Source organism: Microtus oregoni, unplaced genomic scaffold (assembly GCF_018167655.1).
Source record: "Microtus oregoni isolate MIOR12 unplaced genomic scaffold, Mior012 000009F_ref0000495, whole genome shotgun sequence".
Classification (NCBI taxonomy): Eukaryota; Metazoa; Chordata; class Mammalia; order Rodentia; family Cricetidae; genus Microtus; species Microtus oregoni.
The window spans coordinates 6991645-7007170 of NW_024543068.1; the positions used below are offsets into that span (position 1 = coordinate 6991645).

The following is a 15526-nucleotide window of genomic DNA, read 5'->3' on the forward strand; positions in this document are numbered from 1 at the left end:
AGTATCTTTTTAGATATTAAAAAAGTATTGGGCTTCCTAGAGAAATAGTTTTACTGTAAATCTGACTTTACTTCATTCTTTCAGTACACTATTGGAAGGATGCTGGAATTGTCACTAGCATGTAGTCATCTGAGAGGATCTTGGAGAAGCCTGTGAATTAGCAGTATCCCAAGAGCAGTTCCTGGCATTAAAAGCAGTATGTGTAGACGTGCAAGTGTGAAAATGACCAAATTGTTTCATTTGCATTTTAAAGGCTCATTTGGGAGTAAGGCTCTAAATTAAACATTAAGCATAACAGAAAGCAAATACGTTAATGAAATAGTTGGAAATGTTTTCATTTCTTCTTTCTTGGGCGACTTTCCCTCCTCCTCCCATTATAGAATTTACCCTGCAGTGAAATGAGGAGATACAGATTGGGTATCCCTAATCTGAAAGGTGTCACCTACCCAGCAATATTTTCTTTTCACATTTTTTTCAGATTTTGAAATACTTGCATATAATATGCAGTAAAGTTCACTTACGTTTTATATATACCTTATATACATTACTAGAAACTAATTTCACACACTATTTTAAATTTTATGCTTAGAGTAAAATTTTATCAGGTGGAATTTTCAACTGGTGGTGTCGTGTTAGTAGACTACATGTTAGTAGCAGTCAGTACAGATTGTGGAATGTTGCAGAATTTGAATTTTTAGGTTATATATGTTCTGCCTATAGAAATGACTAAGCAGGAAGTGGTTGTCAATCTTTAGCATATTGCTAGGAACAAAATTTCAAGAGGTGTAGAGTGACCATTGAGGCCTCAATTTCTTTTTCTTATAAGATTAGACAAATGGAAGTTGTCTATCTTAATTTAAAATGCCTCTACTTCTCATTCTACTGAAGGAGAGATGAATATTTGTTCTGTTGACTGCTATCTAAGAGATAGAAAATTTGGGATGTTTGTTTTTGCTTTTTTTTTTTTTGGTTTTGTTTTTTGGTTTGGTTTTTTGAGATAGGGTTTCTCTGTGTAGTCCTGCAGTCCTGGAACTCGGTTCTGTAGACCAGGCTGGCCTGGAACTCAGAGATCTATCTGTCTCTGCCTTCTGAGTGCTGGGATTAGAGGTTTGTCCCACCACCACCTGATGAGATAGAAAATAGATATTGAGCAAAGTTCTATAAAAGTAATTTAATAAGTGTTTTGAAATGAAAAGAGAAGCTGTGATTTTTAAGGTATTGGCTCTTGGTTAAGCAACTCCTGCCAATTAACATTTCTTGGAATGTTCTTCTTTATTAAAGATGAAATTTGATAAAGGTTTATTTTCCTTATATAAAACTTGTGTAAGAATTGCAGGCTATTTTTTTTATGATTGTATCATTTCTTAAAATAGAATAAAGTTATAAACACCTAATAAATGTTTTGCCCATATGTCAAGAGTTTTCTTTGACTTACTGAGAAGACTTTACTGTTCTCTGTCTTAGTTGTGGGAGAATAAATTAATGCAGTCTAGGGCAGTAGATGGATTTCATTCAGAAGAGCAGCAGCTTTTGTTGCAAGTTCAGCAGCAACATCAACCCCAACAGCAGCAGCATCACCACCACCACCACCACCAGCAAGCGCAACCTCAGCAAACGGTACCTCAGCAAGCACAGACCCAGCAGGTCCTTATTCCTGCATCACAGCAAGGTGAGAGAACTAGATTGGTCCCTGTCATGGCTTACAAACTACACTTGTCTTTGGAAAGTATTCTTTTGACTCTTGGGTTTCTTGTATCATGCTTTTAAATAAATACTTGATTGTTCTATTCCTCTCTTTTGGCTGAGTTTGTGATTGAAAGTATTTGTTTAAGGAAAAAAAATGGGGATCCTGATCTGTAGAGGCTTATTTCTGAAGGGTTTCATTATGTTATATAAGGTGTATATATATATGGTTTCTTTATAAAACATGTTCTTTCAAAGATATGTTTGTTTTATTTTTATCCATGTATACTAGAGAAATTTTGTTGCTTAAGTAGAAAATGAATATGAAATTTAGCTTAATGCTAAATTTTAATGCTTGGTTTAAAGAAAAAACTCATTTATAGACGGTAGGTTTTTACAATATACAAATCATTTTATAGGTTCTGTTTGTTAATCTTTTACTGGGATGTTGTAGAATAGCTATTAGCTATATTTCACAGTTGAAGAAAAATCTGAGCCCTGGAAAGAACCATGCGAGGTTGTGGTAGTGCATGCCTTTAATCCCAGCACTTGGGAGGTAGAGGCTGAGTTCAAGGCCAGCCTAGTCTATAGTATAGAAGTTCCAGGACAGCCTGGCCTACATTGAAGAACTATCTTGAAAAACCCAGGGAAAAAGAAAGCATTTGATCTATCATACAAAACTTTTTGTTTTAAATATGACAAAATCTATCCAGTTACAAAATTTCCTCAATATTGTAGTTAGATGAATCTTGACTGGGAAAGGAAACAGGATACATGAAAGCTTGGCTTAAGGTGGTAACTGTTTGGTGACGGATTTGTTTCATCTCATCTAAGAAATACAAAACAAGTAGTGATATGTAGTAGAAAAGTCTATATTGTTTATAGCTAAGAGATTTTGAATATCTTTTTTTAATTTAAGATTTACTTAGTTAGTGTTTGTGGAGGAGTGATAGACCTTGGTACACATGTTGAAGTCAGGACCACTTACAGCAGTCTGTTCTCTCCTTCTACCATGAGTTCTAAGGGTGGAGTTCTGGTCTTTAGGCTTGGCAGCAAGCGCCTTTGCCCACTGAGCTACCTCAGCACCTCTTACCTATGTTAAGTCTGTACCACATAATCTCATCCTTTCCATCTTTGATGATTGTTCCTCCTATTGCCTTTAGGCATGGCACTAGGATTTTAGATCATCATAAATTAAAATTGATTTTTTTCATTCAGAGAGTATCAAGATAATGGGATTATCTGTGTATTCTCTGAAATTTGTGGGATCAAACAATTATTTGAATTTTTTAACTGACATCGCCATTGTTTCTGGATTGTGTGTGATGTGTGTGTACATGCAGATGTAGGTGCCCATGGACATGGTGCATGCATGGAGTCAGAAGACAAGTGGGGTGTTTGAGATGGACGGGGTCTCTCTCAGGCTCGCTCTTGTCATCACCCTCTGCCCCGCCTGCTGCATGGAGCAGTGCTGCTGCAGCGCTCGTGCTCTGGGACAGCAAGCACTTACACCCTTGATTTGTATTTTAAATAGTTAGTTAAAATACCTCGATTGTGTAGTTGTCAAGTTGGTAAAAGGATGTTATAGGGTTTTGGTTTTTGGTTTGTTTGTTTTTGGACAGCGTCTCACTGTGTAGACCAAGCTGACCTTGAACTCAGACATCTGCTTGCCTGATTACTGGGTGTTAGAATTAAAGGCATACACTACCATGCCTGCCCTGGTATTATCATTTTAATGTTTTTCAGTATAAAATGAATATATCCCAGCTGTTGATTTCCATAGAAAAATTTAAGAAACCCTGTCTCGAAAAACCAAAAAAAAAAAAAAAAAAAAACTTCCAAAAGGGAAAATAGTTTGAGAATATTCTACTGTAGAAATACAAGTATGAAAAGAGTGACGTCGCTGTCGTTTTGTAACATTGCTGTGAGTGTGAGTAGTACCCTTGTGGGTCCTTGTTTGCAAATGTCTTTTTTTTTCTTTGTATCTTTGTAGCTACAGCACCACAAGTTATTGTCCCTGATTCTAAGTTGATACAGCATATGAATGCATCAAGTATTACGGTAAGACTTGAACATGACACTTACATTGGCTCTAGTTATTTAATTTAAAATTGCAATTATTTGTGTGTATTGTATTTAACAATTTCAGGATTATGGAAGATTTGAGCAGAATAGCTTAATCTTAAACATTAAAGTTCATAAAATTATGTAATTTTCTTCTTAAATACCAAAATACTTTGTGGTTGATATGTTATTAAAACTGTAGGGAACCAGCCAAACATGCTAGCACCCATAGCTCTGTTTCAGAAATCAGTTAAGTTTAAGAGTATATTTTTTAAACTGCTAAGATTTATAAACTTGCTGAAAATTAACTGTTCTGGACAGTTCAAGATAGCTGTTTCTTTTTAAATTTAATTTTATTAGTCATTTGAGAATTTCATGTGATATATTTTAATCATATTTACCCCCTCCTCCAATTCTTCCCAGATCCATCCCTTCTTTTCTACCTACCCTTAAGCCCATAAGAAGCAGGTCAGCTGCTAGTCACATGACTCCTTGTGTACAGTCTTGCTACCTAGACAATATTTACAGTGCTGCTAAATACTAGCTATTACAATTTTTTAAAAATATTTATTTATTATGTATACAATATTCTGTTTTGCGTGTATGCCTGCAGGCCAGAAGAGGGCACCAGACCTCATTACAGATGGTTGTGAGCCACCATGTGGTTGCTGGGAATTGAACTCAGGACCTTTGGAAGAGCAGGCAATGCTCTTAACCACTGAGCCATCTCTCCAGCCCTAGCTATTACAATTTTTATTTTTACTTATTTGTATTTTTTTAAAAATTCTTTGTGTATGATTGCTTGCCTGCATGTGTATTTGTGAACCATATGCATGCCTGGTGCCTACCTATAAAGCCCAAAAGAGGGTGGCAGATTCCTTGAAGCTGGAGTTACAGATAGTAGTAATCTGCCATGGGTGTGTGCTGGAAATAGAACCTGTGTCCTCTTCAAGAGCAGTGAGTGCCCTTAACCACTGAGCCTTCTCTCCTGCCTTTGAATTGCGCAAAGTCGTTTTGATCTCTTTGGCATTAGTTTCTCTACAGCGTTTATTTCCCTAAGCTTAATCCAAATGTGAGTTTTCTAAAAATTTATAGGTTGAACAGAGTATGTAGCAGTTGATGTCTTAAGGAATATGTAAGCATAACGGAATGAAACCCTACCTAAATGTAGTTATGGTTAGATGCATAAAAATACTTCAGGTACAAAACGAAGCTAAAAGAGTGTTGGAAACCTCTTGGGGCAAGCAAGAGAAATGATATCTTTGGAAGAAATAAATGGAGTAATTTTACCTCAAGTCTCACTGGGGCCATCGTAGGGCACTTTTGTAATTCCATTTCTCAGGAGATTGAGGCAAGAAAATCATCTTTTTGAGGCCAGCCTGGACTACGCATTGAGACCCCGTCTTAAAAAAAAGAAAAAAAGAAGACTAAAGGGCTTGAGAGACGACTCAGTGGTTAAGAGCACTTGCTGCTCTTCCAGAGGACACAGGTTCAATTCTCAGCACCCACATGATGGTTCATAACTGTCTATATCTCTAGTTCCAGAGGACCCAACACCCTCACATAGACATATTTGCAGGAAAAACAGCACCAATGCACATAAAATAAAAGCAAATTATAAAAAAAGACTATGTCTGAAGAAAGAAAACAAAACAAGACTATGCATGTTAGTATGCACTTGGGATTCCAGTACTTGGGAGGCACAGGCAGGGAACTCACTTCATGTTGAAGACCAGTCTGTCTGAGTAGTGAGTTACAGGCTAGAGAGGATTACATATAAGACTATTCCCAGAAAAGAGAATAAACCCACAGGCTACTAAAATATGAAATTATATTTCTATTCTCTAATATATGTAGGAAAAATACCATCCATATACCTTGGAGTTCACGTATCCAGGATAGATGATGTGTGTGTTTGTGTGTGTGTGTGTGTGTGTGTGTGTGTGTGTACACTAAATCTGGGGGAAATAGCTGAAGTTTGAGATAGTTTTGGCTCCAAGCTTTTGGAATAAGAAACACTCAGCTTAATACATATTTTACCTAGACTATTGTGTCATTGTGCTCATTTTTAGATAATGTTGCATCTTAGAAGAATTGCCAGTTACAGAAACAAAGGAATTCTTTAGATTGTTTTGTAAGGGGACATGTTGATTCTGGTAGAAATGTACAAAATGAAGAAAGAATGGTTTGACGTTGACCTTTAGTACATTGTTACTGAAGCAGGAAATTGGATGTAAAAACGTGGAAGGATGCAGTCACGGAATGGTGGTCTGATCTGTGGTACAGCATGACCATTAGTGCATGCATTTCTAAAAGACATACGGTTAGGCCGAGGCTGTGACAACTTGAATCGGGTATACGTCCTTGTGAGGTTGCTTAGAGTTAAGTTCTCTAGGGGAAGCAAACAATCAGACCTGTAATTTCCTGTGATACTTGAGTAGGTTGTTTCATGTGCCACACGGAGCTTCAGTGGCGTTTCAGTCCATTCTCCCATGCACTGTAAAGTCTGCAGCTTCATTAGGTTCACGTTGCAGATGCGATTTCCCCTTTGTTTTTGTTATTCCAGAGTGCTGCTGCTACGGCTGCTACCTTGGCACTCCCTGCAGGCGTGACTCCTGTTCAACAGATATTCACGAATTCAGGTAATTAGAACAAGGGAAGCAATTTTAAATATTGTTCTGAAATTAGCACCAAGTAGCTCTTAATGTTTTATTGTTGCTGAAGGGAGACAATACTGACACTTGTTTTTAGCTTTTGTTAAAAGAGCTTTAAAATAGAGAATTGTAATCTTTGTTGAGGGTACAGTTGAAAAAATGAGAATTGTAGCCAGTATGGTAGCACACATGATACCAACAGTTGGGAGTTGGAGGTCGGGGATCAGAACTTCAATGCCATTCTTGATTTCATAGTGAGTTGGAGCCCAGCTGAAACCCTGCTTCAAAAAAAAAAAAAATTTTTAATGGGAATGATGGATCTTTTGTTCACTCTGCCGAAGAAGTGGGATTGTTTAGAAATGGTTATTTACTGAGGCTTTTTTTTTTAACTAAGCATCTGTTTTGCCAAATGAGCTAAATGAAATATTTTAATTAATTTGTGATAACAAAATTAAATTACACAGGACTGGAAGAGCCGATTCATTGTGTATTCTTAGACATATTGTCTCTGCATTAATGTCAAATGCATATTTTTCATCTTATCTTTGGAAGACTTACACAGATTATTATATGGACTGATGTGTATCATTTTTATTTTATTTATCTATTTATTTGTTAATTACTTTCTAAATTTGTGAGGAACCAATTAGGATTTTGTCTTGATGCATGCATTTGTTCACTTTTTTTTTTTTTTTTGAGACAGGGTTTCTATGTAGCTTTGGTACCTGTCCTAGAACTAGCTCTTGTAGACCAGGCTGGCCTTGATCTCACAGAAATCCACCTACCTCTTCCTCCCGAGTGCTGGGATTAAAGGTGTGCTCCACCACCACATTGGCTTGCATTGTTTTTCACTCGTAAGGAGCATATTCTGTATATGTTATTGAGTCAAAATTACAGCAGTTCTAATTGGCTTAGCAAATTTTCATTGCTTGTTGAAAGTTTGAAGCAAAGCCTTGTGCTTTGGTTTAAGATATAAACAAGATACTATAGCTTTGTGTCTTTAAATTTTTTTTTTTTTTGGTTTTTCGAGATAGGGTTCCTCTGTGGCTTTGGAGCCTGTCCTGGAACTAGCACTATAGACCAGGCTGGTCTCGAACTCACAGAGATCCGCCTACCTCTGCCTCCCGAGTGCTGAGATTAAAGGCGTGCGCCACCATCGCCCGGCCTTGTGTCTTTAAATTTTAAAAGCAATCATTAAATGTCTAATACTATTTACTACACAGACCCCTACCATGTGAGCAAAAGTAATTAAGACTGTCTTTAAGTCTTTTTTATTTCATTTTTTAATTTTATATGTATAGCTATTTTACCTGCTTGTTTGTATACCACGTGCTTGAAGTTCCTTGGGAGTGCAGAAGAGGTTGTCAGATTCCCTGGAACTGGTGTTAGAGCTGGCTGTGAGCTGCCGTGTGGTGTTGGGAATGGAGCTCCACTTCTCTGGAGGAGCATCTAGTGCTGTAACCGCTGCGTTATCTCACTAGTGTCCTTACAGCTCTTAACAGTCTGTTGTTAACGCTTTATTGGTTAAAAAAGAAAAGAAAAGAAAGCTAATGAAGGGGGCTGGAGAGATGGCTATGTCCCTAGGTTTGATTCTCAGCATCCGCATGGCAGCTCACAGCTGTCTGTAACTCCGGTTTTAGGGGATCTGATATCCTCACACAGACATACATGCAGGTAAAACACCAATGCATGTTAAAAAAAAAAAGCTAATGAAGATAATAAATATGGAAAAACTTTTGGAGGACATAGAGGGAAGTTGGGAACAACAGTGGTTGTAGTTTATCATGTATAGTTGATAGTCCTTCGTAAGATGGTCAGTCTTCTAACTTGGTGGTCTTGGTTCTTTGGCTTGAGAACAATATAAACTTGTTTCTTTGTGTATTGCTGCTGAAATAGCAATTTGGACTATATTTTTCTTTTTTTTTTTTTTTTTGCCTTAGGCCAGATTCTTCAGGTGGTTCGAGCAGCCAACGGTGCCCAGTATATCTTTCAACCTCCGCAATCAGTTGTTCTACAACAACAAGTTATACCACAGATGCAACCTGGTGGAGTACAAGCTCCTGTTATCCAGCAGGTAAAGCAATGTTAACCATCCCCGAGGATCCATCTGCTGCTATAGCTGTATGAATTTATTGTGTGGTTCCCCACTCTTTCCCCACAAGTCCACATGTGCACAGTAGTCAAGACAATCTTATTCTGAACTATGTTGTTGTTGTTGTTATCACCATCATCATCATTATTATTATGCCTCCAATCCCAATTTACATTTTTCATGTTTAAAACTGAATTATTATTAGTTTGGTTCTGTTGTTTTGATCCTGCTTACCAGTTCCTAATAGGTGGTTTTATTTGCCCTAGGTCCTAGCCCCACTTCCTGGAGGGATTTCACCACAGACAGGTGTCATCATCCAGCCACAGCAGATCTTATTTGCAGGAAATAAAACTCAGGTCATCCCTACTACAGTGGCAGCACCCACACCAGCCCAAGCACAGATACCTGCCCCTGGCCAGCAGCAGCCACAGGCCCAGCCTGCTCAGCAGCAGGCTCCATTGGTGCTGCAGGTTGATGGAACAGGGGACACATCATCTGAGGAAGATGAAGATGAGGAAGAAGACTATGATGATGATGAAGAGGAAGATAAAGAGAAAGATGGAGCTGAAGATGGGCAGGTGGAAGAAGTAAGTTTCTAGTAGAAAGGAAAGAGACTTGAAAAGAGAAGCCACTCATTGTTTACTGTTGTGTTTGTGTTAAACAGACAAATGACCTGCTATGTCTTCAGAGGCAGAGAGAGGAGGATGCTTGAACCCAGCTAACCTCAGGGAAAGGTGTTACCCATTTTGAGTGTGGGTCTCCCTACCTCAGTTAACCACATCATTACAGACCATCATAGGCATTCTCAGGAGCTAGATCACCTGTCCCTCATAGGTGTCCTGTGATTACAGAGCCTGCTAGGTTGATATTAGCAGTGACCAGCCATGACAGGTGCATTTCTTAAAGGTATGACTATGAAATGGAAATATATTAATAGCGATAGTACAAACCAAATTCTTGCACTAGTTATTCATAATGTGGCTTAAACATAAGATATTGGTAGACCAGAAGGATGTAATTGATCTTTTGTTTCAGTGATTAAAAAGGCATGACCGAGCCCCGCGGTGGTGGCGCATGCCTTTAATCCCAGCACTCGGGAGGCAGAGGCAGGCGGATCTCTGTGAGTTTGAGGCCAGCCTGGTCTACAAGAGCTAGTTCCAGGACAGGCTCCAAAACCACAGAGAAACCCTGTCTCGAAAAACCAAAAAAAAGGCATGGCCGTATTTGAGGAGAAAAGCTGAATGTGACAGCTCCAGCCAAAGCTGTCTTTTGGTTTTTTTTTGTTTTGTTCCATACCAGGCCCTCAGTAATTGGTCTTCATACCTTTTTCTTGATGTCTGTAAACATGGCCCCATTCTTCCAGGATAGTTACTCTGTCCAAGGTGATTATTTAGCCCACCATAGTTTTCATGGTTAATTGCTTTGGCATAAAATGGAGTCTTCTGTCTTTTAAATCTTAATACTAAATTCTGTTTCAATTTACTTATTTATATTTGTTTATTATTATTTTGGTTTTTTTGGAGACAGTTTCACACTGTAGCCTAGAGTGGAAATCATTATATAGCCCAGATTGACCTTGAGCTTGTAATAATCTCCCTAGTTCAGCCTCCCAGGAATTATAGGTATGAGCCATTGTTTGGATCTAAACATTTTTTTCTGTATAATTTAGTTAAAGATAGTTATTAAATATTTGAGGAATGAAAGAGAATAAAGTATTTTAAAATATTACTATCCTGGCAGCCACCATTTAGGTGAATTTTTTTTCTATTACTTAAGTGTTTTGGTGTTCCCTCCCCAGTTACAGCCTCTTCCTTCTGCTTTCAAAGCATATGTGCCAGACTTAATCATTAATTTGTCTTTGTATTTCAGTATGTGTTTATATTTCCAAAGGTAATACTGCTTGAGTTTTTCTTGTCCATGAATAGTATGACTCCAATATTTTTAATGTAGTTTTTGTTAATTTGTCTTAAAATGAAAATCCTGAGGTTCAACCAGGTTGTTGCATATAATTGTAATTATTTTTACTGTTGACTGTACCATTATTTGATTATCCTTTTGAGAACTAGAGGAACAGGCTAATTCTATACTGCATTTTAGATACTGTCTTTTGGGAACTCATACATGTATTTCTCTTCACTAATACACATGAACATGAACTTGCCAACTTACTGTACTGAGTTTGCTCTGCCAGTTTTGTCTAATTTGTAGATGTCAGCATGTTACCACTTCCTAATATTGGCAGACTTGAATTTTCCCAGTCTGGCAGAAAAATGGTGTCTTAATTTAGTTTTAGTTTGAACTTCCTCAATACTTAGGAGCTTCAGCCTCTTTTCAATATCTACTTGTTGTTTGTATTTTTATTATGTGGAAGTACGTATTTAGCATTATTCTTATCCTTTTTCCAGTTTTGGTCCTTCTCTAAGTGATACTTCTATTTCATTTCCTCCTGCTTGCCAGTGTTATAGATGTGCATAGAACTTTTAATTGCCATCATTGAGCCAGCCTGATGCCTTTTGTAAAAATGCCTTTGTTGATTCTTTTGTTTTATATGTAGATGGAGCTTCTTTTAATGGTCTGTTATTTGTTAAGTAAAATGTTAAGTAATTTGTTGTCTTTTGTAGATGTCTTTTAGGGCTAAAGGAATTCATTTCTTTGTAATTAACCAAGTGCTTTGCTTTTTCTCTTTAAACTATAAGGAAATGTATTTTATTTTATTGTTTTCTGCTTTTCTGTAACCAGTTGATAGTCACAATGTCTGATTCAGAATGTCATTTATAAATTTCATTGATTGATCTTAATTGACAAACCAGTCTTGAGTTCCCGGATATGACAAGCTGTGGGCCCTGTACATTGTATTCTGTGTAACTGCCAGAATCACATTAACAGAGTTTTGCATCAGTGTGCATGAGTGCTTCTGTAACTTCTTTTCTTTCTCATAAGCTTCTCACTGGTTCTCATGTTTATAGTAACATTTATGAAAGAAATTGGACTTTTTTGTTTTAAAGGTCATGCGAATCTGTTATGTATTTGTTTTTGTCATTATTAATTTATTGTTGTTTTTGAGACAGGGTCTTATGTAGCCCTGGCCAGCTTGGAACTCTATGTCTCCTAAGCGTTAGGATTAAAGTTGTGCACAACTGTCTGTGCCTGGCTAAATTTGGGGTTTGGGGAATTTTGTTGTCTTTTTTTTTTTTTCTTTTTTTTTTTTTTTTAAGGTAGAGTCTCACTATGTAGCTCTGGCTGTCCTGGAACTCAGTACATAGACCAGGCTAATCTATAGCTCACCAAGATCTGCCTGCCTCTGCTTCCCAAGTGCTGGGATTAAACGTATGGGCCACCATTTGCAGCATCTGTGGGTATTATTAAAGCTTGTTACTTTGCTCTGCCATTACCTGTCTATCCCTCAGCTCATGAGAGCCCTTACTAAAGTAAGGTCTCATTCTTAAAACTTTAAGCAATTCAGTTCTGCCAATGACCTGAATGAAAGGTTTGAGATGACATTATCATGTCATTAGGGAAATGCAATTCTAAACCACAATTAGGGGTGTTTTGCCTACATATATTCCCGTGTAACACATGCATGCAGTACCTACAGAGGCCAGAGAAGAGGGCGTCAGACCCTTGAAACTGAAGTTATAGATGGTTGTGAGCTGCCATGTGGGTACTGGAATTGAATTCAGGTCTTCTGGAAAAGCAGCCAGTATTCTTAATTGCTAGAGCCATCTCTCCAGCACAGGATGGTATAATTTTAAAAGTAAGTGTGTGTGTGTGTGTATTGGTGAGGATTTGCCAAATTTCACTTTCAAGTACATGTAGGGAAGAATTAAAATCAGGTGTACATGAATGCTCATGGCAGCACCCCTTGACTATTCAGACAGAAAAAGCATCTGGGTGTCTGTTAGTATCTTCTGAATGGCAAGTAAAACATGTCATAGCCATACAGTGAAATAGCATTTAGCTGTAAGGAAGCATGAAGAACTGAGTACATTGACAACCTGAAAGCCCACAGTTTGTATTGTTCTATTTATGTATCCAGGATAGGCAAGTTCATGAAGTCAGACAGCAGATTGGTGGTTGCCAGGAGACAGGAGGGCCTGTAGAGTGATAGTTTCTGGGTATGGTTCATGAAGTGCTCTGCAGCTACATAGCAGTCATGATTCCATTAGGAATGTCTGTGGTGCAGCTGAAATGTACATTCCCAAAGGGTTAAAGTTCTATTATTTCCTCCCACTTAGCGTAGATATTTTTATTTAAATATCCATACACACCTATGTTTGAGTGGCATACACCTAATACAACTAGGCTTTTATCATTCTTGCTTATTTTCCTTTCTACCTCTGTTTTGACTTGTCTTTTTCTTCCTTATTTTTATCTTATACCACGAATGAAGCTCAACCTTATTTTATCCCTTTCTTTGGTTTTATTTTTGGCCCTGAGATATTTCATTCTCTGCATTTAAGAGTAATTTAAATCTTAATTATTATATCTCCAACATAATGTCTTCATAATGACAAACAGTACTGATTTGGTCTTTAGTATAGTCCTAAGACCACACTACAAACTTAATGTACTCTTCTGCTTCTCTGACGTTACTATTGGCTTGCTTTGTTTTGACCTCACAACACAACCTTCATATTTCCTCAGGTTTATTTCTAGGTACCTGAAAATTTATTGATGAGAATTTATCCTGTGCAATTATTAAAGAATAAAGAATTATTATTATTATTGGGTTTTTTGAGACAGGGTTTCTCTGTAGGTTTGGAACTTTCCCTGGAACCCTCTCTGTAGACTAGGCTGGCCTTGAACAACTCACAGAGATCCATCTGCCTCTGCCTCCTGAGTGCTTGGATTAGAGGTGTGTGCCACCACCACTTGGCAAGCATAAAGAAAAATTTAAAAATTACTTTATGTGTATGGCTGTTTTGCCTGCATGTATGTCTGTTCACCACATGAGTGCCTGGTACCTAGGGATTCCAGAAGAGGGCATTTGGTCCTGGGATTAGATTTAGAAATGGTTATGAGTTGCCATGTAGGTTCTGGGAATTGAACCCAGGTCTTATGCATGAGCAGACAGTGCTCTTAACAAATGAACCATCTCTCTAGCTCCGAAAAAAAATACATTTTAATCCCTTTTGATTTTTATGAGTGCTATAGCTTAACTTTTATTGAATTTCTTGCTGAAATAACATCGACAAACCTTCTGTATTGACAGCACTACATTCAGTGTGTGCAGACACACCTGATAACACTTAGTTCTCAAAGAGCATCAAGGTCATGCTTCTTACTATATGTTACGGGAAACCCTATAGCAATCCATGAGATCTATGTGTAAATTCTCCTTTTATTTGCAGGAGCCCCTCAACAGTGAAGATGATGTGAGTGACGAGGAAGGACAGGAACTGTTTGACACAGAAAATGTTGTTGTATGCCAATATGATAAGGTACGGACTTCATTTTCAGTTGTGGACGTTTTTGTTGTTGTAGTGTCCTCCTCTAAACCATCTTCTCAGTCTTAGAGAAAGGTTTAGGGAGACGATGACTGTCCATATTTTAATTTTGTGTTTTACCTCTGAGATGAAGTATAGTAACAATCAAGGATGACCTGGAACAATGTAGGTGGCTAGCTCAGGGTGGCTTCGTAGTCAGTTGTACTCCTGCCTCAACTTGGGATTAGAGGTGCACACTACCCTGTCCAGCTTGCTTTCTTTACTTTTATAGACAGTGTAAAAGAGAGTATTGTCATTGCTTCAGAGACTGAGTAAAATGAACTCTCTAGTGTTACCTTTGAAAAGTAAGTAGTGAGTAAAATGGTGAGAGATGATCATTTTTCTTTTTATAAAAAAATTAATTTTGGTTAATGCAGATTGGTGCTTTGCTTGAATGTGAGGGTGTCTGGTTTCCTAGAACTGGAGTTGAGACCATGTGAGCTACCATGTGGATGCGGGGAATTGAACCTGGGTCCTCTGGAAGGGAAACCAGTGGTCTTCACCGCTGAGCCATCTCTCCAGCTCCAAGATGATAATTTTCTTTTCATTCTACATCAGCTTGTAAATAGCCCCTTTTCTTTCAATGACACAAACTCAAAAGAAAACTTTACCTTCACACACTTCAGCGCCCTTGAGTCTGGAAAGACCCAATTGATATTTTATTACTAAGAGGACCAGAAAAATAAGAGGTACCAAAAACCAAAAAACAGATGAGATTTAAGAGATTACTTAAATATCATGTTTTCTAAATGATCTTAGGCAACTCCTGAGAAAGGATCATTTGACTCCCAAAGGGGTTGCAGCCCACAGGTTGAGAACCATCGTATTAGTTTTTTTGTTGAGGTTTTTATAAGTAAGTCATTAAGCAGTAAGCTGTTGCCTATCATGAAGTTTATAACACTTTCACATATTACATTAGTTTTTCTTTGTAACCGTATATTTTTTTAAAGAAATGTTTATTGAGTAGCAGGGAGTAAGTACTTAGGGACAAGGATTGTGATAATGAACATGGATTATTTGTATCTTTTAGCTGAAAGAAATCTTAAATTTTTTGTTATAATGAATATGATAAGTAGTGCTTACATGAAACAGATTTATAGAATGCCAATGTAATGGATCTTACTTAGTAAAAGGTAAAACCAGGCCAGTTGCATGCCAGTTACCTAAGGTCAGACACATTATTGATACTCTGATAGTATATACTTTTGTACGTTGTGACTTACCCTTGACCACAAACAGTACTGCAAATGGAATTTTTTTTTTAATCTGTAGAAAAAGGTATATGAGGTTAAAACAGCAGGAAGTCTTAAGGGACCTGCTTGTAGCCAAATACCCAATGCATAATTTTTTTTTTTTTTTGGTTTTTCGAGACAGGGTTTCTCTGTGGCTTTGGAGCCTGTTCTGGAACTAGCTTTGTAGACCAGGCTGGTCTCGAACTCACAGAGATCCGCCTGCCTCTGCCTCCCGAGTGCTGGGATTAAAGGCGTGCGCCACCTTCGCCCGGCTCCAATGCATAATTTCATGATAGCAAATTACCAAATGAGAAC

At 37.7% G+C, this 15526-nt stretch overlaps 1 protein-coding gene and 1 non-coding gene across 3 annotated transcripts in view; both read left to right on the forward strand.

Moving 5' to 3' along the window:
- Window positions 1-15526, forward strand: part of Gtf2a1 (general transcription factor IIA subunit 1) — a 34234-nt gene that overhangs the window by 12824 nt on the left and 5884 nt on the right. For both annotated transcript variants that reach the window (XM_041658322.1, XM_041658323.1), the window contains exons 3-8: window positions 1465-1669; window positions 3677-3744; window positions 6314-6389; window positions 8342-8475; window positions 8760-9080; window positions 13845-13934. In XM_041658322.1, coding sequence (XP_041514256.1) covers window positions 1465-1669; window positions 3677-3744; window positions 6314-6389; window positions 8342-8475; window positions 8760-9080; window positions 13845-13934 — 894 coding nt within the window. The remainder of the gene's footprint in view (window positions 1-1464; window positions 1670-3676; window positions 3745-6313; window positions 6390-8341; window positions 8476-8759; window positions 9081-13844; window positions 13935-15526) is intronic.
- On the forward strand, window positions 2819-2961 carry LOC121452610. The gene has a single exon (XR_005974859.1). It is a non-coding gene; the product is annotated as a small nucleolar RNA SNORA79 (small nucleolar RNA).